This window comes from Hippocampus comes, unplaced genomic scaffold, assembly GCF_001891065.2.
Source record: "Hippocampus comes isolate QL1 unplaced genomic scaffold, H_comes_QL1_v1.1 scaffold7, whole genome shotgun sequence".
NCBI lineage: Eukaryota > Metazoa > Chordata > Actinopteri > Syngnathiformes > Syngnathidae > Hippocampus > Hippocampus comes.
Genome location: NW_017842060.1, coordinates 5,402,202 through 5,425,011, shown reverse-complemented (window position 1 = coordinate 5,425,011; position 22,810 = coordinate 5,402,202). Strand labels below are relative to the sequence as shown.

Sequence of the window (22,810 nt, the reverse complement as noted above, 5' to 3'; positions counted from 1 at the left end):
GGCCTCCCCCGCCTCCTCCAAGAGCTTGGCGGCGGGGCATCTTGGCCGGTGTTGGGACTCCGCCTATAAATTTCGCCCATTGGCTAAACGCGATGGCTACCTGCCAATGATAAGAGGAACTCGGATTGATTGACAGTTTGGGGGAGGGCGTTCAACCCTCCAGTTTGGCTCCTAATGAGGTGAATTATTGAAGTCCCTGTAAAGTGGAAAAAGTAATCAGCATTGACAAGTCAGAGATAAGAGGGATTTGAACAATCCTGCCAAATATGAATGATTAAAAAAAAATCCACTTGAAAAAAAAATTAGCTTCAACCGTGAAAAAAATAAAAATTACAAATCAAGCCACCGTGTCCGCTTTCAAGGCCGTGGCCGTGGCCACTCAATGCTGTAATGTGGAAGCTACTTCAGCCTGCATCTTCCGTTTTGTTTTGTAAACACATTAAAACATGTTTGACCTGGAGAAAATTGGATTTTGGTGGCATGGGACCTTTACAAAAATTTGTATGTGGATCTCATCCTCATTGGGTACAAAAGCATGTCATTGAATGCTTCGGATCGTTCTACAATTTATTCCCTCATTGACATGGATGGATCAAATTTGAATTATTTTTCATAGCTGACCAAGGGTTGAACCTTAAATGTGACACATGCGATGGGTGTTCGGAGTGTTTGTGGCAGGCCAACGGTGTCATGACGACAATGACGGGAAAGCCGAGGAGGAAATACCAGAAAGACAGCAGATGTGGAACAAGTGAGAAAAAGCAAGGGGGGTGTCAGTGAGGAAAATGCCGTTATGACTTCCTGTTTACGATTGTTTCTGGCGCCGAGGTTCGCGAGTGACAAGATGTGACAACTGTATACTTTCCTGATGTGGTGTGTGTGCATGTGTTTATGCACTGCAGCCGTCACAGTGCCCATGCTTGTTTCCCCAAGATGTCGCCCCGGCAACAGGGGATGCTGAGTGGCTGCCTTCATGCCTGCAATAGCCGAGTGGTATCCTTCATTTGGCAGATGGGGGTGGAAATTAGACTTTATAGCACCACAAATAAAATTACACAGTACTTATTGGTGAAAAAATGGCTTAAAAGTCAAACTGCTATTCAAGTGCTGACTAGAACTAGGAAAGAAGATCATATTACAAAAAAACAACACCGTTTTTTTTTCCAACACTGGCTATATTAATGGTTAAAAGTTGTAGTTGAGACCGATCCATGCCAATCCTGCAGATGGTGGTAATGAGCAATAGAATGTGATTGATAACTACACATTTTGTAGTTTTTTTAAAGGATTGTGTCCAGACACAATGACCAATGAGCCGCTGACAGCTCGAATGCGTTTTTCCAAGCTAAACTAACTAATTACTACAAATCAAGCCAGACGTAAAATTATCGTTGCCTTCTTTTAATGTAAGCAGACCTCTGGCAAGGCTGAACCCCCCCCCCCACCCAAAAACAAAAAAAAACAAATCCAATCCCATCTGCTTTTCCTCGCCGTTGGCATCTCAGCTTTGTCGGTGAGCAATGGCAAGGGTCTTTCATCTTCAGAAACACACAAATGAGGAAAATAAGGGCGGGAAAACAATTTGTGTGCAGAAAATGTACAGTGTTTGTCATGCTTTTGTTCCCCCCCCCCCCCCCCCAAAAAAAAAAAAAACAGATTTAAATATACCTCCAGTCCTCTAGATGGCCATAATGAGCTTCACAAAGTGGTTGTTAACAAAATTGCAGTATAAAAGACTGCCTATCTTTTCTTTGTAAGTGTACATCCTACCAATTATTTTTTTCTTAAGATTAAAATAAAACAGAGCTGTTCTTCCTTGACTGATATATTTTTGTTTTGGGGGGGGGGGGCAGTCTCACTTATTTTCGGGCATTTGCAGTGATATTTTCACTTTGGTCACTCGGGTTGTGCAACTACTACTTCGAAGTTGTAAACCATTTGTTTTAGTGTACACTTACTCTTGACACTTGACTGGACTCCAACGTCCAAATAGTTACCCTGGAGTTCAGTCATTATGGGGTGTAGGCTGACTGTGGCCCGATTTGGATCCAATAACAACAACAGTGAGAGATTCGCATCCCTGCTTTTACAGTCCTGAGGTTGGAGGTTCGAATCCGGGCTCCAGAATTCCCGTGTGGACCTCGCATGTTCTCCAATATTTCAAAAACATGTCTATGTATGTACAGTTTTTGTGCTGTGACAAGTGGTGGTGGCCCCTTAAGTCTGTCTCTGCATCGAACGATACGAAGCAATACTTTCATAAGGTTTGTGTTACACTGCCTCATTGCCATGAGTATAAAACATGCTGACTTGATACACTGTGATGATGAAGAGTGGCTTTAGATGAAGACAATGCCGGTAAATACTCTGAAGAATTAACTACAATCTAGACAAAAGTGTATGTGTGTTTTAAATTGTGCCCCTCTTGTACTTTTGAAGAGGAAGTGGTCGGGCATCCATAGACTGATAAAAAGCAGAAGTGTGATGAAGGCCTGGTGACTTGGGGCGTTGTGTGAGTGGGAGACCATGTGCATTCAGATTTTTTTTTTTGTTTTTGGACAAGAACACAACCTCTTGCGCAATGTGTGACTCTTATGTGTTGTGTGTGTGTGAGGATCACATGCGGAACTGCTTTATTGTCATCTGGAATAGATTTTAGGGAGGGTCTTGATTGCCTTCATCATTGACTTACCCCCCCCCCCCCCACACACACACACCCCCGAGCTCTTCCTAATGGCATCAACGGGAAGAAGTGCAGCGCTGGTGAGCATTTGTGTGTAAACCCCCCGCATACTTTTCACTCTTTCAAGATGACATCACACGTCTCTTAAGACTCTTGAATGGATGCAGGCCTCGTGTGGTTGATGGAGCAATGCTGATCAACATTCCAATGCGAGAGCTGTATCGAGAAAAAAAAAGGTTGCCTTCACAAACATATGTTCACTTTGGACTAACACTGTCAGAGAGGTGTTGGTTCAACACTCCAGTGGTTTCTTGAGATATGCATCTAATTCACTCCTCAAATCACTTTGCTCACCCCCTGAATTTTTTTGTTGCAAGCCATGAAATGAGACTTTGAAGTGGGGAACCTTTCCAAGTGCGTTTTCAACAGTCTCCAAAGGACACTTTTTTTTTTTTTGCATTTACACATCCATGTCTTATCTTCGTATTGAACCTCTCAGATGACGGTCGGGGAGATCAGGGGCCTTCGGCAGGATCAGTTGGCTTCTTTGAAGCACACCGTGGCTGGTTTGAAACTGGTAGTGCAGAGCACCACATCCTCTCCCGGGTTGTAAAAGAACATCCTGCACAGCGGTTCTGTTTCTCAGCTTTTTGTCTCACGAGTCCTCTTCCTTTTATGAGATTCCACTCATGTTACCGCTTATTATAGCTGTAGGTTAGTTTCACAATTGTTCCCTCGTGGGTCAGAAATGTTTGGGACTTGTGGGAGCGGAAATGAAGTTCATCGAAATACGTCTTAAATCATACACTGATGAGTTATCAGTTTTCAAACGTTGGAAGCATACCTCCACCAGGGGGCGTTGTAGGACATTCTTGGGAGGTGTCGGTTCAGAAAATAAACTGCCAAGCAAACCTCAGTAAAGTGACAAGATTATAATTGTTTAATTGTCGTAATATACATATTTCTTAGTTTCAGTTGGCTAGTTTTATAGTGTGGTAAGGAGACGCTGGCAATGTCAAATGTGAAAGTTGAACAATGTCTGTTGTTTGTCTTAATACCTCCTTGAGGAGTCGCAAACAGTGTGCAGTGATATTAATCACACTGTTCTTAGGACATTAAAATTTTAACGTTGGCCTATTTCATCATGGGGATGAAAAGCATTTTAAGGGGACAGAAAGGCCCTGCCCCTCAAAACAGAGTGGTTTGAACCAGTTTCATAAGAGGCCTGTAATTCTATTTACGAGTTAAGACTTACTAGAACAAAAAGCTTGAACCATATTAAATCGGTAAAGTCAGAATCTTTGTGTAAGATTAACTCCATTCAGTGAGTAAAGTTTTTTTCCCCCCCAACAGCATCGCCTCTTGATTGATAGAACCACCGTAGCGATTATTTAACCAATATAGAAGACAAATAAACCCCACAAACACTCCATTATTTTTTTTAAATATCATTTTAATACTTTTCTTAAAAAAATTTCCATAGTCAGAAGATGAATCAATTCATCTCAATGCCTCACTTGTCAACATACCAACACGGTTGTTCTGAATTCAGTGGGGAGCGATGGGAGGGGAGGGCTGGGGTTGGTAGGGTTATGACGGGAATTACAATAAAAATAAAACTCCAAAAACAAGCAAGTAAGAAAAGGCGGAGGTGGGTGATGGGGAAGTGGCTTAACTAATTAGAATGTTTAAAACACACTTAGGTGTGCAGAGGCCAGTGTACAGGAAGCCTTGTCACAAAGGAAACACCGCAGAAAAAAAAAATCTACAAGGGGCTGTAGGAGTTGGAGGGTAAGAAAGTTTAAAAAGCCTTAAACATGTATAGCGTGACAGAAAATGATACTTCGGTTGGGAAGTGGGTGTAAAAAAAAGAGTGAAAGTGCAGAGAAGATGTGAACAAAAATCCAGCGGAAATAGGGGGCGCAAAATCTTCAGATTTCAAAAGGGCGAGGTTAAATAAAGCAATAAAAACAGCCTTTCTTGTAAAGTGAAAGAACGTGAATGGACTTTCCGAACTCAATGGTTTTGGCATAGAATGTGCACATGGTGGGAGGATAAAACAGACTTGAGGAGGAGACAAAAAAAATCATCAATGGCATCATAAAAAAACTTTTTTTTCTTCTTCTTTACAGTAAATTCTACAAAAAAAAAAGCAGAGAGCTCAAACGATCGTTGCCCACCGCCCACACACAAACCAATTTTTCCTGTGTTCTTTTATGTTGCCTTGCCCTTGTATAGAATATATATTCATGTATTTATTTATATATAATTTGTAGGTTTTGATCAGAGACAATACAGGCCAGAGCGCTAAGGCGGAGATGACACACGTCACGGGCTTTTTAAAAAAAATTTAAATCACTCTGTTGTCAGGTCTCATTTCAACTGAACTCATGCAAAGGAAGGTCTTACATCATGAAGTAGGACTGGCGGGAGAGGGAGAAAGGGCTAAGGATGCTGTGCCGCTGTGTCCTGAGAAAACAAGCCCAAAGTCCGAGACCATCGAAAAATCCCATCTCACACTAATACAGTTAAAAGAGAGGGCAAGAACAAAAATCTGTGTGCCTTTTATCATCCATTCTCTATCCTTCTTCAGTTTTGTCGCACCCCCATGACTATGACTCTGCCTTTTATCGCACTTTTTTTTTTTTAACTTCACTTTGCGAGCCAACAACTATAAACATCACGTCAGACACCAAAACGTATCTGCGCTCCGAGAGAAAAAAGACGGCGAGAGATAGGGGACAGGTACTACGTAGTCCGTATGCGGATGATCATGTGGGGGCATGTATCTAAGCTCACCACCTCAGTGTGTGAGTGTGTGTGCGCGCGTGTGGGTAGGTCCTTCTCACACAACCATCACCGACTCAGAAGAGATTCTCTTCAAAAATGGCCATCAGGTCGCTCTGGAAGTTAATGTCAATGGTGTCGGCCATCTGCATAGGAGAAGAAATGATGGGGAGGGGGGGAAAATAATTCCCTTTGCTGGGTTTTGCGTAAAAGGCTAAGTTAGGTCATGTTCCATCTGTGAAACGTGGTTACATACCGCCTCCCTCCTGCGCCTCTCCTGCTCACGACGGCGCGCCATCTCCCTCTGCTGGTCGAGGGCGTTTTGCGTGGCCGAGGATGTCGGGGATGGCACCGGAGGCGGGGCAGCCGGAGGCTGTGGCGAGTGAGTGGGCGGGGTCGAAGCAGGAGGCGTGGGCGCCAGCGGAGAAGGCTGCTGCTGCTGCTGCTCTTGCCGTCGGCGGGTTTCTTCTTGCGCCCGGCGAGCGTGTTCCACGGTGTCCTCGTCATCGCGGCTGTGAAAACAACAAGACGGGCTAGGTCATACTGGGCTCCCTCGGTTATGTAATATTTGTTGGGATATAACATGCACAGCAATGGAATGATCCTCCACTTGACAGATCGTGCAATTAACCGGTGTATCCGCCTGGTGCCGTTCATACAAAACAATAGCTTCAACTAAACACGCCCACATTTGAAACAGGATTTGTGAGTACACCAAGATGAGATAATCAGTATTTCAGTTTGACAGAGAGCAATGAGATTTTTTTTGCACATGTAAAATCTGTTCTTTGGTTCAATTATGTTTGTGAAGCACTGGACTAGATTGCCGTGCTGTGACCTACCGCAGCTTCTCCTGCTCCCGCCGGGCCTGTTGCGCCTGAGCCTTCAGCTGCCTCTCTCGCTCCTCCTTCTCTCGGGCCGCCCGTCGAAACTGCTCAAAACTGTCGCTGGACGAGCGGACGGCTGACGCCGGCGTGGATTGAGACCTTTGGGCCAAACTGGCCCAGGAGCCCATGTTCTTTAACTTCACGTCCTGGGACACAGGGAAGAGAGCTTTAGTTCGACGGCATGAGTCACAGGAATGTGACAAAAATTATGTGTTTCGTGAGATGGGTGGAATTTTGAGGTAATATGCATAAATCAGTGGGGAACATGGGCTCCCTCTAACGGTATACAAGAGAATCGCCAAATCGAATGTTCAAACTGCAATTACAATTACAGTGGGTGAATTTTTTTTAATCCTTACATACATTTGATAAGTGTAGTTCAATTGACACATTCCTAATATTAAGAAGAGTATTGATGTTTTATTATTTAATCTTACAGTAATATATATTTTTAGGAGTAAAACCACTACTGTATTTTTAATGATCATTTAGGTCGACTATGCTCCTTTATTTTAATGGACAATTTGGTGGTACTTTGAAAGAAACATTTTTGGAGACAGTAGTTGGTGTAAAACTTGGACAAACACTGCTTTCATCGTGCTCCCGACATACCGGTGTCCTCTTGGACGCTGTGGGTGTTTTGGGCTCTTGCTTGACCTTGGTGTCCTGCTGAGGGCAGGTTTGCACCAGGGAGTCAGGGAGGCGGGAACTGGAACGAGAACCATCCGAGGATTTTCCTTCTAATCCTGAGGGAGGCAAAAAACAAACAAACAAAAGCAAAGATGCGATTATCTTTAAATCAAACTTAAGGATATTGTGAGTATATCGAATGTCCTCAAACATTGCCTAGGTTTGTCTTAATATTGTCTAGGTTTACTTAACTCATTCAGTACCAGCCAATTCTGGACCAAGTCTGAAAAGACGTTTAAAAACGTCTTTGGGAGTGAATGAGTTAAGATCAATTGATATGGTAACAATAGGATCCGACTCAGCAACGATAGGATCCAACTGGCCTGATTAATGTCAACTGATGCATGACACAATTATTGGTTGTGTCATTAGCCAATATGCCATGTGTCATTCGCACCAGCAGTTTTGAATGAAACAAACTAAGTGGCCATTCCAGCCCCACCTGCAGATGAACGGAACCCGTTATCTCAATAACCCCCACCGTGGCGTGCCCTTAGCCTGCTGAATTTTGGAATAAAGAAAGCCTGGGTCAAACATTTACAGAGACTAAAAAGCCTCCCGCTAATCCATGCAGCCCTGCGTAGTTTATACCCGTGGGCCATTATCATCCTACATCTTAATTGAATGAGGGTTCCGAGGCGAGACACATTTTCTTGGTTATGAAACAGTCGCAATGCTGAAGTAAGCCCTATGTGGGTGAGGTCACCCCACCTTTTATTTATAGACATTTTTTCAAGGGTGCCACACCCTACCATTAATTAAAAGAGGAGGGAACTATTTACGGAAACGCTGTATATTTTTACTTTATGCGGTGACACTGAAGAGGCAAAGGGCTGCACTTACTGTGTTTGCTGTCATGTTTTTGTGTGTCAGGGCGCATGGCTGGGCTGAACGGCGGAGGGGTCAGCACTGGCGAGCGGGATGGTTTCTCCTCTTTTACCAAGTTCGACTTCTGATCCTAAACACAGATTGAAATTTAGGTCTAAATATACGAGACCAAAACGTCCATACACACCCAGCATAGTCCTAAGAAAGTAAATAGTTTTTCGGGCCAGTGAACCCAAGACTAACGTTTTTCTTGATCTGTGAGGGAGACGCCTGTCCCGTCGTTTGGAACTGCGGGATCAGTGGGCAGTGCATCATGAGCGGGGAAGGACTGTCACGCAGGCAACCTGAAAGAGGGGCATCAATTGAAAATGCTTTGCCTAAGCATTCAAACCAACACAATTGCGATACATGAAACATACCGTATTTTCCGCACTAAAAGGCGCACCTAAAAGCTCACAGCGCGCTTTAAAATCCAATGCGCCTTGTGTATGGTCCTTATGGTAATATTTCGACCCCAAAATGGCTCCTTGCTCGAGACATGCTGACAACGCAGAGTTCAAACTTAAGGCGATCAGTTATGCAGTTGAACACGGAAATGGAGCAGCAAGAGAGTTCAACGTGAATGAGTCAATGTTATAACTTGCTGATGGTTAAGTGAACTGTGTCGCTGCTTTATTCAATAAGTTTTACTGACATCTGATCGTTCTGTTGGTGTTCCCTTGAGCATAGCTCCATCTAGTGGATGCCTTGTAGATTGCGACTTATAACGCGATGCGCCCAATGTATGAAAAAAATTACAAAATAGGTCATTCATTGAAGGTGCACCTCATAATCCAGTGCGCCTTTTAGTGTGGAAAATACCGTAATCCTTTTTACAGTGGATATAAAAAGTCAACACACCCTTCTTCAAACTGCAAGGTGTTTGTGATGTTGGAATCCCCCCCAAAAAAAGTTCTTACCAGTAGAAAACTGGTCGGCCTTGATGCGTGCCGAGGGCTGCTGCTGATGTTGCTGCAGCTGTTGCAGCTTCTGCTGGAGGCTGGCCCCCTTCTGTTGTTGCACCGCTGCAGCGAGAGCATGCGGGTAGGACTGATGCGTGTGGCCATGAGCCGTGCCGTGCCGATGCATGGCCGCGGAGGCGGTCGTCATCGTGGCTTGCATTGAGGGTCCCAGCTGAGCGGCGTTTTGCACGGGCGAGTGCAGCGGTTGAATCTGCCCGGACGTCCGCGGTTGGAGCGACTGCAGGAAGCTTTGCACCTGGCTGAGGGGCGGCGATTCGGCGCTGGCTGGTGTCGGCTCGTCGTCGTCCTCCAGCAGGGCCTGCGGCGGCTGAGCGGAGAGGGTGCCAAGGATGCCGTGCGATGGCGGTGAAGGTACGCGAGGCCGTGGAGCAGGCTGGGGTAGGGGGAGTGGAAGCGAGCTCTGAAGCTGAGGTGGGGGCGTCGGGAGAGAGAGGAGCGACGAAGGAGGCGGATGAGAGTTCTTGGGAGGAAGTGGGGCTGCATGGCTGCTCGGGCGAGCTGGCTGTTGGGGAAGCGCGGTATGGATGGCTGAAAGAAAAGAAAAGGAAAAGAGGAGTACCTGTTAGGGCATTGATTTGATACAACATTGACCAGGCGTCCACATTACGACAAGTTTGTAGCAGTGTGTTAACCGTACTGCATGATATTTAGCGTTTCCAAGCCAAAATAGTGGAAACTTCACAAATGCAAAATGGCACTGACCTGGCGAGGGTATGACGGGATGTTGGTTCAGGAAAGGGTGTGTCTCAGTAGGTGTGGGGCCAACAGGCGCGGCGACATTGAGGAGGCCAGAGGTGAGCGGGGGACAAGCAGCTGCAATGACTGGACCGGGATCGGTGTTGGGCTGGGTTAGGTGAGGGTTCATAAAGTGGGTCAGTGGGTCAAATCCAGCGCTTAATAGCTGGGAAGATTCCAGAGCGGGGACAGGGATAGCGGGAGCAGGGATGGGAACGGAAACGGGGACCGAGACGGGCACGGGTGGGGGAGCAACGTATGGGAGTTTGGATTGGACCACTTGAGGCTGCAGAACGCCAGGGCCGGTGATGCTGGAGACGGGCTGCTGCTGCTGCGACCTTTTGATGTCCTTGTTGGACAGAGTCTTCTGCTGCTTGGGAACCAGCCCTGCTAAAGAGAAATACAGCCAAGTTTAAGATTTGATGTAAAAGAATAGAATGTTGGCCTATTTATTTTGGTACCATTGTCAGATTCTTCACTATCAGAGGAGTCACTGGTGCCAGAGGATGAAGACCCCGTCTTCAACTTTGTGACGTTGGTCATTTCCGGGGGTTTTTCTACAGCGACACACAGTGGATTTTCAAACAGGTAAACATAGTCTGTTTTGTAACCAAGCACTTGTTTCTTCCTCTCTCTGTGGCTGTGAAATTCATGTTATTGGAGATGTTTGATGCCACTTTTTTCCAAACCATTAACAATACGAGTATTGACTCCGACAACTCATTGATACAGAGTATGATACGCTATGCTTCAATTTGAAAAAGCCTACCCGAGGACTTCTTCTTCCTCTTGAGGCAGCTCGATACGTATTTCTCCAGCTCGCGCAGCGTGGAGGGCTTCAGAGTCTCAAAGTCGATCTCAATCTCGTCCGGGTTGGAGTTCTTCATGGAAGGCTCACGGGTCTGAATTATGTGCACGACGCGGCCCAGCTTGTCGCCGGGCAATTTGTTTATGTCGAGGCTCAGCTGGCGTTTCTCTTCGTACGACATGGGCTTGCCTCCAACAGCTGCCGCGCTCCCGAACAGGTCTGGTGAAGACAAGGAGCAAGTTTACAAGAGACCAACGCCGATGACAATTTGATGAGCTAACATGCATACCCATGTCATCTTCTGCTTCGAGGGAGGCTGAAGGAACCAGAGGGGTTGGCCCAGTCTGAGGGGCCACAGCGGGACGACTGTTTTTGATGCCTTCTTTCTTACTGCAATTCATAAACGCCATCAGCTCATGAGACAATGCATCATTTACCTTTGAAATGTGTTAATCAGCGTGTCATAAAGGATTAAGTCACCATATGTCATGAAAAGGCTCGCTAATGGCTATAAATACGGCAGTTCAAGAAGGCAAGTACAAAACACTCATTTCAACTAGGGGGTGTGTGTTTCATTGCACAAAATAAATGTTTCAGAAAAGCACTGTACACAGTTCAATATAAGTGCAATATAAAATAAAGCATTAGGGATATATTTGTAGAATAAATATAAATAGCAATAGCATAGAATTATCGATTAAATTTAAAAATATTTTTGAAAAGGTTTCTACAATGAATGCTATCCACTGTGCTGTAAAAACTACTGACCCCGGCTTCTTCCTCTCCTTGGAAATGGGCATCTCTTTGCTTTTGCTCTTCTTGGAAATCTGAAGCACGGCAGGCTCCGGGGCTTCCTCCACTCCCATTTTCTTCTTGTGCTTATCCTTCTTCTTCTCCTTCTTCTCCCTCTCCTTCTTCTTGGGCTTGCAGACCTGAGGCTGAGAGAGGGCGGCCAGTTGCTCGTGCACAGCTTTGAGCTGCGGAGGACACAAAAAGAAATGCGGTCGACAAAGACGCAGAATCGTCTCGTGAACACTCACTAAAACGGAATGGTCTCGAGCTCACCGTTTCTCGGTGCTACAAAGGCGCTTTCTAGTGCTACGTGAAAGAATCGCTGAAACACTGAAGAAATGACACTGACAATGAAAACTAGTCAGTATACAGCTTATACATTATATTTACTGTTTCCTTTTTTTGTACATCTCTGGGCGTAAAACTGAATACATCCCTAAATGAAAAGGCCCAAAGTGTTAATATTTTGAGTGGCCACCATTATTTTCCAGCACTAAATTTCTTGGGCATGGAATCAATCCTCTTCCACTTTTTCACTTAGGGGTGTCCTCACTCTTGTTGCCGGGGGATAGCTACAAATGACTATTTTTTGTTGTTTTGAGAGAACAATGTACATTTACACAGTGAAATAACTTGCAAATTTTCATTGTGTCAAATTTTATCGTTTCTTCAGTGTTGCCCCGTGAAAAGAAATGTCTGCATACCATCGACGATACTAATCAATGAAGTTTTATTTTTCACCGTTTCACCAGCGTAACAGAGTGGCTAACAAAAATATGAAATATCGATTTTAGGACTAAAATCTCGGCCTTATTTTTGACCGATACTTGGGCCTACTATGCTACTGTATTTTATGATGTTGGCAATCGGAAATATTTTTGTGGTGGTGCTAGGCGTCAAGATTTTGAAAACCTTTGCTCTGACCTGTTCCTGTAACACAGCCAATCGCTGCTGCCGCTCCTGATCAGAGTCTCCCGCTGAGGACTCGGATTCGGAAGCACTGGAACTGCTGTCTTCTGAGACGATGGGCGGGGGTGGCGGCGCTTGTCGAGTGGATGGAGCAGGGTGGAGGACAGACGACGGGGTGGGAACCAGGGCGACCTCCTCCGGCTCATCGGGCATCTTGGCAAAACGCATCTCGAAGACGTCCTGGGAGAAGATGTGGGGGTTTTACGTTTAATTAGATCGCTGAGTAATGTACTTTTTTTTGTATTTTCCAACAGTTAAGGACATCGTTTTTGTTAAAACTGTATCATACACAATAATATCCCACTTTTTGGGAAGTACAACATGTGCCTTGTCTTGATCAACACTTGGGCCTACTACATGATTTTATTTTCATGTTGGTCATTCTGGTGGTATTTGGAGAGAAGTATTTTTGGAGACCGTACAAAGGACGAAACGCTTACCTGTAGTTTCCGTGCCATGGCTACCACATCGTGGCCCGGTGGATTATACTTGTAACAGTTTGAGAACATCAATCGGACGTCTGCTGCAAACTCTTGGGGGTCTCTGTACTGCCGATTGTCCAGCTTTTTCTAAAGGGAGGTAAACATTTCCTTTAAAGGCGTTTTAAATTTTCCGTTGGCTGATGGACTGTACTTAAAAAAAAAAAAAAAAAAAAAAAAACAGCTGAAAAACATCCCCCATTCCTTACATCCCGGGACGACTGTTTTTGATGCCTTCTTTCTTACTGCAATTCATAAACGCCATCAGCTCATGAGACAATGCATCATTTACCTTTGAAATGTGTTAATCAGCGTGTCATAAAGGATTAAGTCACCATATGTCATGAAAAGGCTCGCTAATGGCTATAAATACGGCAGTTCAAGAAGGCAAGTACAAAACACTCATTTCAACTAGGGGGTGTGTGTTTCATTGCACAAAATAAATGTTTCAGAAAAGCACTGTACACAGTTCAATATAAGTGCAATATAAAATAAAGCATTAGGGATATATTTGTAGAATAAATATAAATAGCAATAGCATAGAATTATCGATTAAATTTAAAAATATTTTTGAAAAGGTTTCTACAATGAATGCTATCCACTGTGCTGTAAAAACTACTGACCCCGGCTTCTTCCTCTCCTTGGAAATGGGCATCTCTTTGCTTTTGCTCTTCTTGGAAATCTGAAGCACGGCAGGCTCCGGGGCTTCCTCCACTCCCATTTTCTTCTTGTGCTTATCCTTCTTCTTCTCCTTCTTCTCCCTCTCCTTCTTCTTGGGCTTGCAGACCTGAGGCTGAGAGAGGGCGGCCAGTTGCTCGTGCACAGCTTTGAGCTGCGGAGGACACAAAAAGAAATGCGGTCGACAAAGACGCAGAATCGTCTCGTGAACACTCACTAAAACGGAATGGTCTCGAGCTCACCGTTTCTCGGTGCTACAAAGGCGCTTTCTAGTGCTACGTGAAAGAATCGCTGAAACACTGAAGAAATGACACTGACAATGAAAACTAGTCAGTATACAGCTTATACATTATATTTACTGTTTCCTTTTTTTGTACATCTCTGGGCGTAAAACTGAATACATCCCTAAATGAAAAGGCCCAAAGTGTTAATATTTTGAGTGGCCACCATTATTTTCCAGCACTAAATTTCTTGGGCATGGAATCAATCCTCTTCCACTTTTTCACTTAGGGGTGTCCTCACTCTTGTTGCCGGGGGATAGCTACAAATGACTATTTTTTGTTGTTTTGAGAGAACAATGTACATTTACACAGTGAAATAACTTGCAAATTTTCATTGTGTCAAATTTTATCGTTTCTTCAGTGTTGCCCCGTGAAAAGAAATGTCTGCATACCATCGACGATACTAATCAATGAAGTTTTATTTTTCACCGTTTCACCAGCGTAACAGAGTGGCTAACAAAAATATGAAATATCGATTTTAGGACTAAAATCTCGGCCTTATTTTTGACCGATACTTGGGCCTACTATGCTACTGTATTTTATGATGTTGGCAATCGGAAATATTTTTGTGGTGGTGCTAGGCGTCAAGATTTTGAAAACCTTTGCTCTGACCTGTTCCTGTAACACAGCCAATCGCTGCTGCCGCTCCTGATCAGAGTCTCCCGCTGAGGACTCGGATTCGGAAGCACTGGAACTGCTGTCTTCTGAGACGATGGGCGGGGGTGGCGGCGCTTGTCGAGTGGATGGAGCAGGGTGGAGGACAGACGACGGGGTGGGAACCAGGGCGACCTCCTCCGGCTCATCGGGCATCTTGGCAAAACGCATCTCGAAGACGTCCTGGGAGAAGATGTGGGGGTTTTACGTTTAATTAGATCGCTGAGTAATGTACTTTTTTTTGTATTTTCCAACAGTTAAGGACATCGTTTTTGTTAAAACTGTATCATACACAATAATATCCCACTTTTTGGGAAGTACAACATGTGCCTTGTCTTGATCAACACTTGGGCCTACTACATGATTTTATTTTCATGTTGGTCATTCTGGTGGTATTTGGAGAGAAGTATTTTTGGAGACCGTACAAAGGACGAAACGCTTACCTGTAGTTTCCGTGCCATGGCTACAACATCTTGGCCCCGAACAGCTGAAAAACATCACCCATTCCTTACATCCCAATTTCAGTTGTAACAAGTGCGTTTTAACACCTGTATTCTTTTCAATTGAAATGTGAAATACAGTACAAGTCGCACCAACCATGCAATTTGCAACAGCTTCTTTATAATAAAACAAATCTGAACATGGACTGTACTTAAAAAAAAAAAAAAAAAAAAAAAAACAGCTGAAAAACATCACCCATTCCTTACATCCCAATTTCAGTTGTAACAAGTGCGTTTTAACACCTGTATTCTTTTCAATTGAAATGTGAAATACAGTACAAGTCGCACCAACCATGCAATTTGCAACAGCTTCTTTATAATAAAACAAATCTGAACATATCAGGAGGTTGAAACATCCCACAACAAATTTTGAATGAGTGAGGTAGTTCCAGCGGAAGCACTTTGAGAGGCAAGGACAAAAAAAAAAAAAAAAAAAAATCTAATAAATTTATTCATTTATTTATTTATTTTAAATCAAAGGGCATGCATAAATTACCTTAATGGTGCCGAGGTCCATGGGATGCTTGATGATGTCATGGTAGTCATGAAGGCCAAGAGCTTTTGCATCAACAGGTAGGTGAAATGGCCAAGCGTACGCAAAGTGCTTCTTGGACAGCATCTCTTTGACAAGGAGGGAGCAGGAATGCATCTGATCTTGACGTTTGGTCATCAACATGCCTCCCGCCTCCAAGCCGCCAACCAGGTGGTGCTGCGAGTCAGGCTGCAACGGGTCTCGCTTGGGCTGCTTTGATGGGCGACTGATCTCTCGGCGCGTGCGAGTCTCCGCCGAGACGGGGGATGATTCGCTGAGTTGGTCGTTAGCTGTGGGCGTTGTGGTGTCGGCTTTCCTCTTTTGGCTCTTCCTTTGCTGGATCATCACAAGAGGTCAAAGGATATAAACAAAATGACATCATGTCGCATGGGTGGTAACAACTGACTACTTTTTGGGCTGGGCGATGAATGAGTTCCAAAATAATATTTATCAGGTAACAATAACATAAATAAGTGCTTCAAAGAATACGTGAAAAGAGTTTTAAAATTAGGGATGTCCCAAATCATGCTTTTTTTAAAAACCCAATTGCACTCAGCTGTTGTCTGCCCATTGTTCTTTTAACAATCTGGGTAAGAAGCCTTGCTTCCTTCCACCTCACATCCATTCTTTGGTTCCACAGCCCTCTTATGACACTAGCTGCAATGAGTCGAGTAACAGGAGGCTAACCCAACTCATGCTCTTTCAACCAGTGCAGTAGGTGCCGGTCGCATTTTTCCCCCTTATATCATAACATCCAGTTTCAGCCGTGTTGTTTTCGTGATCAGTTTTCTGTTTCAACAATCGATTGTCGGTCAAATCTTGTTTGGGAGGAGAATCAAAGCAAGTCTCAGGAAGGGGGATAAAAAGCAAAACTTGTTTTGTCAAATGCTTCTTTCTATAAGCAAATGGGGGAGACATAACACTTAAAATCGGAAATGGCATTTTCGTGAAAATAAATCAATCATTTTTGGGATTTAAAGGCCATATTTGCCCATCCCCCTTGTAGGTACCTTGATGAGAGCAGGGCTGCTCTGCAGCATCGAGCTAGGATGGAGGCCTGGGTGCGCGGCGGCCGGAGGCGCCACAGCGGTCATGCCCTGGGGGAGGACGCCTGCTGTTGAGAGTGGATACGGAGGGCCTAGATGGGGTGCGTGGGCTGTGGGTGTTGGAGGCACACGTGGGGGCTGGGCCAGCACAGGCGGGGTTGGCGACGCGTGGGTCTGCGTGAGGGTGGAAGGGGACGAGAAGCCTCGTGTGTGTGGGGTGCTGGATGGGGAGGAGAGGTCTTGGCTTGATTCAGACATGCTGATGGGAGCTGAAATCAAGCATGTAAATGAGTGAACACCAGAAAATCAGAGTTGAAGATTGAGTCCAGCAAGGATGCTACCAGGCTCTCGCTTGATGCCGCGGCGTCCTTTGGCAACCACGGCAATTTCCGTCTCTTCCTGCGGCATCTGTGTGATCTTCTGGAGGAAGAGCTTCTCCAAGGCCTTTGCCATCAACACAATGTCATCGCTGGGCTGCATAAGGCAAAGCAATTTGTGTTGCATTTACCATAATATCCCGATGATAAATCACACCCCCACAACCCCCATCTTTGATTTAACACCGGCGGCTTATTTGCAGATTTTCTCAATCGCAGGAGCTTTGCATTCTCGTCTATGCTTTAGTTTCTCTTTCATGCGCTCAGAAATTCTGTTTGCCGTTCGTGAAATTATCCATGAGCTCCGTGCATTTTGAAGACCTTTGAGATCGGAATTCGGATCTATTTGGCATACAAATATTTACTGTAATTATCACACACACACAAAGTGTGTAACAATACACTTTTTGATCGACACAATACGTGCCAATATAAGGCCAATTTTCGACAAAACGATATTTGCTATTTTTGGGCGGCATAATTTGATAAAGGCGATTGATTCAATATTTTGCTAAGGTCATAATGGATACGTTCATTGAAATGATGAATTATTACACCCCTAATTTTACAACAAAGTTCCCAGCTACTGACCTTGTTGTAGATGTAGCAATTGGTGAACATTGTGTTGAAGTCGTGAATACACTCCTGGGCGTTTTTGTAGTAGTGGTTCTCCAGACGTTTTCTTATTGTACCCATGTCCATTGGGGTTTTGATTATTTTATTGTAGTCCTAGAAATGGGACAAAAGGAGAAGATTTTCAAGGCTATCTTAATCGCTGTTAAAAGATCAGGTTGGTATCCTCTGTCAGCACAATGATGGGTGGGATTTTATCTTAAAAAAATGTACTGGATATCGTAAGATGAGTTGAGGTCAGTCTGTTCTCATCTTCCTAGGTCACAGTTTTCAGTGAAATGTGGACTGCTTGTGGTGTAGTGATTGTTCATACTGGTAACTTATACACATTGCAACGGGATGTACTCGTTATTGCAGTCAGTCCCTAAAGGTTCAAAAACTGACCGACATCTAAATTGGCACAAAAACATCATGCGTGACGTCACACAAGATGTGAGCACCTTACGCTTTAACACCACAAGTGTGTTTTGCCTTTTTGTGTTTTTCCTCATGATGACACCACAGAAGAGTAGCGCTGATGTCAAAAAGGAAGGAAACGTGTGATGTCGATCACAAACTGCTCAGGACCAAATTGCGACGTGGGAAGCATGCGTGTCCAGGCTGCTCAGTAGAATGTGCGTAGACTTTTTACACTTGCATGACAGTTACGAATGTTAAAAACAACATGATGCAGGTCTTTTGGTGACAGTTTATGTACACCTTCCCCAGCGTCCATCAGTCATCAACGGGTGAGTACACAATTTCTATTTTTATCAGCCAGCACTAAACTGGCTGTGGAGTTAATCAATGTTTCATGGTGACAGTTAAGACTCTGGAATTAAGTGAAAAAAAGAAAAAAAATTCCCATCGGGGAAAATATGTTTCCAAATGCTTGACCAATACAATTCACCAGAATGTATTGTGTTCCACTGTACTTTAACACCTGCCCACGAGGCAATTTGAACCACATCCCTTCATTAAAAAAAAAAAAAAAAAAAACACGACTCACGGGTAAATTGAGTTTGACGACATCTACAGGAGCATGAAAGGGCCATGCGAACTGGTGCTTCCATAATGTCTTCAGTACCACTTTGAGCCCGCAGGTGGTCAAGGTGACCAAGCACCCCACCCAGTCAGTGGGGAAAAAAAAAAAAAAAAAAAACACGACTCACGGGTAAATTGAGTTTGACGACATCTACAGGAGCATGAAAGGGCCATGCGAACTGGTGCTTCCATAATGTCTTCAGTACCACTTTGAGCAAGTACTGAAAAGAGAAAGTGAGTCCAGTCAGTTGCAGCCTCCTGGCTGCCCCCCCCCCCCCCAGTCGCCAAAATAATAATAAATCACAACAAAAAGCAGCAGTCCCTCTTACAAACCTGTAACTGGTTGGTCTGTCGTTTGGGTCTTGTGGAATTCCCTATATCGGGGGGTGCGGGGTTGAGGATATGAGGCTGCGGGGCTGAAGGAGGGTTGTGGCTGCTGCCAGGCTCCAGTCCGTCCCCCATCACAGTGGTGGTTTGCAACGGCCAAGCAATGAGTTTAGGCAGATTGGACCTGGCGGGGGCAGGTGGGACCGGGAGGATCCCCCTCAGGCCATTCCACTCCTCGCTTGACTCTCTGTTCAAGAGAAGTATGAGTTTTGGGGTTCGAGTGGTTTCTTTCTTTCGCAGCATCAAGAGCAAGTCAATGCCTTGTATCCCACAGCAATAACTTTACAATACTTCAGTAAACACTTGTCAACACCTGCACTGCCAGTTCCAACAGTCCTCACCGCAAAAATAATGGGTGTGTCTTAATGTTATCATTTGTCTTTGCCCCTAACAACCAACACCCCCCAAAAAATAGCACTTTATAATTCCTTAGGGCCGTTATAACCAACTTCCCCAAAATAGGAGCCTATCAAATGGATGACATCCTGATGGGTTGAAAAAAAAAATGACCATACCAAGGATGGAAACGGGAAGAGAAAAAAAAAACATAACTCCAAGGTCCGGGGAAATTGGATTCACTGTGCATTCCAGAAAAAAATTAAATATTAACATTTAATATTGATTCTCCAATTTCTTCATTTTAGCTGTCAGTAGCAGCATGTCTTATTAAGTGACATTTTTAGATAGACAGATCCCGAAAGTTTCCCCTGTTTTACGTGGATTTCTTATCAGCCTTCAGATTTCAAAAAAACAAAAAAAAGGGCTGATGCCGATATTCTGCAGTTGACGAATATTGGTCTCTCTTTAATCATTAGTGCAGTATAGAGGGCTCCGTCCTTTTAGCAATTACCCACAATGCACTACCAGCAGCCATATTGGAGGGCTGTTATAAACAAGCCATTGGGTAATTGCTAAAAGGACGGAGCCCTCTATAAAGTACAGTTTATCACGGGGGTCATGTTCTATGTCTATATTTTACATAACAAATGATATTGATAAAAGACCTTTATTCTTATGGTTGCTCTACATGATTCCCACTAGTGAGCTAAATGAACGTACTAAGTTGATGTTCCTGAACACTTACATCTTTGTTGCTGTCTGGCCGTTACTTAAACTTGTTGGTCGTTCATAATGTGGACAATGAGAGGGCAGCGACGCTCTCTCTGAGAGTGCAAACTGCAACACAGTGAGAGAGACACATCACCCTCACAGAAAAACAAGAGGTAACGAGGGAAGTTACAGAAAAGTAAATAAAATAATTACAAGGGGAGGGGAGAAATCACATGTGCATTTCAGCGAGATGAACTCACCTTGTGTGTACATTTTGTTGTTTTGTATGGTGCCTTTTATTTCTATTCATGTGATAATTGTATTTCTATGTCAGGCCTCAAATAGATAAATATAAAGGCCAAACATCTGATTCACAATGTGCCCCCTACTTGTGATTTTTTTCTGCTCCTTCTACAGCATGATGTTATCAGAGAAGTACATAGCACTGGCGACCAGCTGATAGATGGCTTACGGAAGTGTGACGCAATATTCCAGTCAAGGTCCAACAGACAACCAAGGCTCCTTGTGGGGTTGATGCTGAAGAAAGTAACCCTTGTCAAATTGATGCAGAGAAAGATCCAGATCGCTATTGGCAGTGGTCCAAGTTAACAGCTGATAACGGCTACCTGTTAAATCTTAGATACCTAAGCGCCCAACCCAAGATTAATGATCGTTTGTAGTTTCCATTACTAGGGCTGCATGGTATATACGGTAAGAGTTTGCTGCAGGGGGCTAGACCCTCTGTGCTTGTCGGTGGGCCCATGTCCATAAATTGTCTTAACTAAATTTGAAATACTGAAGTACAAACAGGAGTGTCATCGTGCACACTGTAATTGACAACTGAAGGGAGACTTCAAAGCTGTCCTCTTTCATCTATAACTGCTTCAAAGATCAAAGCAAATCTGAATGGAGAAGATGTTGGTATTTATTGTTCACGTTTTGTGTTATATTTTCGAGACTGTGAGCCCCTGTCCTCTGTATGTTTCACATATATTGTGGATTGACAATAAAAGCGTAATCATATTGTAAAGTACAACCATACCTTGAAGCGTTTTGGGATTGGAGAATGGAGTATCTACAATACAGTGGGACTTGATTCCTAACACCACTATTAGCAAGGGTTTACCCTATTTCTAATCTTTCTGGATATATCTATCTATATCTCTGTCGATCGATAGATAAGATAGAAAGACAGAGTGTGTCTTTAGCCAAACAGCATAATTCCCTCTAACTTACTACTTGCTTGCTAAAAAAAATTCCCAGCTCGAGGTGACATTTTGTCAAATTGTCCTAGAATCCACAGACACAAGCTCATCCATTTTTTCTTTTAATTACTTACAAGATCGACGGATGTATACATCGTCGATGCAGGCTCCCTGATATTTAGATGCTTCTTTCGACTTTGAGTGAAAGGCAGAGATATCCAACATTCAACAACCTTTGTGACGTTACTCAAAGAGCAAACATCAAAGCATCAAGTGAACGCTAATTTTACCTACGTAGGAAGTGTTAGCCATTGGGCTACTATGTTCTTGACGGTGGATTTAACATTTTTACGACAACTGAGCGGGGGGAAACGGAATTAACCTAACACCATGTGTCCGTTTAAGCTACCAGCAGCTAAATAAGAGCGTCCACGTCCTCCCCCCCCAAAACGTCGTGCTAGCTGCTACATCGCTGTCTTTGCTAACCTTCCATGACAAGCAAGCACGTCGCCATGTTTCACCACTAAGTGTCAACTTCGCACGTAAACGACCTTTCAGAATACAACCAGGACGACTCCGTATTCACGTAAACGAGTTACGTCACGCTGCACACGGCCTCCAGCGCTATGCCGCCTCGGCTACGCCGTCTGGAGTACGTAAGTTATGTCATGAATACGGCCTACGGGGATACAAACAAACAGCTCGAGTTGAGCTAACTGCTTTTAGCACGAGTGCGAGCTAACGTGTACATAATGTGACGGCGCAGTGTCTCAAACACCACGAAAACCATCTTAGTGCTTGTAATACATAGCGGAAGGAGCCGAGAAACAACATGCGCCACGTTAGCTTCAAAAGACACCAACATGATCAATCGCGTGTGTCGCCCGAACCGGTGCAAGGCCCCACGCGAACACAGCTCATGCCGAGGCTCACTCTTGACAGCGGGAGGAAAAACACCATAGATACGGGGCCTGATCGCGTTTTTTACCGGATCTCGCCGGTTTCTCACTCTCGCTACATACGCCGGTGTCACCCAAGCGAGCACGATTCATACCTAGCTGAGTCGGTTGTCAGCGCTCGGAGGACGTTCCTCGCCCCAAATCCAGAACAAACAGTCCCAGTTCGACGTTGATTACGTCAGACGCACGGCGGCGGGGCGGGAGGGACGCCGCTGTCAGTGTCAGGCGAAGCTCCTCCCTCTCCTCAGGCATATTACGCAATCATTTGCATCCATTTCAACGCTACAGTGCAAGTATATTATCTAAAATAAATACAATGCTTGTGAAGAAACTTCTTTATCATAATACAAATTGGTATTATTTTGAACATGAATGTAAATGTAAATAAATTAAAAGCAATTATTCATAAAATATATTGTGTCCCCGCATTGAGTGGCACACCTTGTTTAAAAGGCACCCTGTGCAATCCCCACCTCTGGCTATCCCCATCGCTGCCAAAACCACCAGCACACGCGACGATGAGAGCAAAATGGAGCAGACCTTATATTTTCCTTAAACTATATTGATATTGCCAGTCGAAATAAGCTACATCATGATAAAACAGCAGCAGCAAAGATCAATTGGAATTCAGGAAACAGGCAGAAATAAATACACATCTTGCATTTCACTAATGAAATACTTTCATTTATCAATTTTAAAAAAGTGCATACTTTCTACAATGTTGAGACATTACTTTTGTCCTTCATGAAACTATATGATGTCCTTGTCATAAATGTTAAAAGTTCTTGGAACACGTTATCTCATG

General features: G+C 44.2%; 1 protein-coding gene across 5 annotated transcripts; it reads right to left on the bottom strand.

Annotated features, from left to right (window-relative positions):
* Positions 1-4,947: 4,947 nt before the first annotated feature.
* On the bottom strand, positions 4,948-22,219 carry LOC109511030 (bromodomain-containing protein 4-like). 5 transcript variants are annotated; one of them, XM_019861756.1, is made up of 23 exons: positions 21,181-22,073; positions 19,876-19,967; positions 18,738-18,978; positions 18,611-18,625; positions 18,370-18,447; positions 17,340-17,477; positions 16,713-16,845; positions 16,336-16,640; positions 15,290-15,661; positions 12,642-12,770; positions 12,157-12,381; positions 11,209-11,417; positions 10,730-10,830; positions 10,402-10,659; positions 10,094-10,189; positions 9,600-10,022; positions 8,835-9,425; positions 8,119-8,219; positions 7,891-8,005; positions 6,970-7,103; positions 6,313-6,503; positions 5,727-5,982; positions 4,948-5,616 (listed from the first exon to the last, which is right to left on the bottom strand). In XM_019861756.1, the coding sequence occupies exons 1-23, from the start codon at positions 21,199-21,201 to the stop codon at positions 5,548-5,550; spliced, it is 4,293 nt and encodes a 1,430-aa protein (XP_019717315.1). In that variant the 5' UTR covers positions 21,202-22,073; the 3' UTR covers positions 4,948-5,547. The 5 variants fall into 5 exon arrangements, with proteins under 5 accessions (XP_019717315.1, XP_019717317.1, XP_019717314.1 ...); XM_019861758.1 differs by lacking the exons at positions 18,370-18,447; positions 21,181-22,073 and adding an exon at positions 22,101-22,219 and having other exon boundaries at positions 18,533-18,625; XM_019861755.1 differs by lacking the exon at positions 18,370-18,447 and having other exon boundaries at positions 18,533-18,625.
* Between the last annotated feature and the right edge of the window lie 591 nt (positions 22,220-22,810).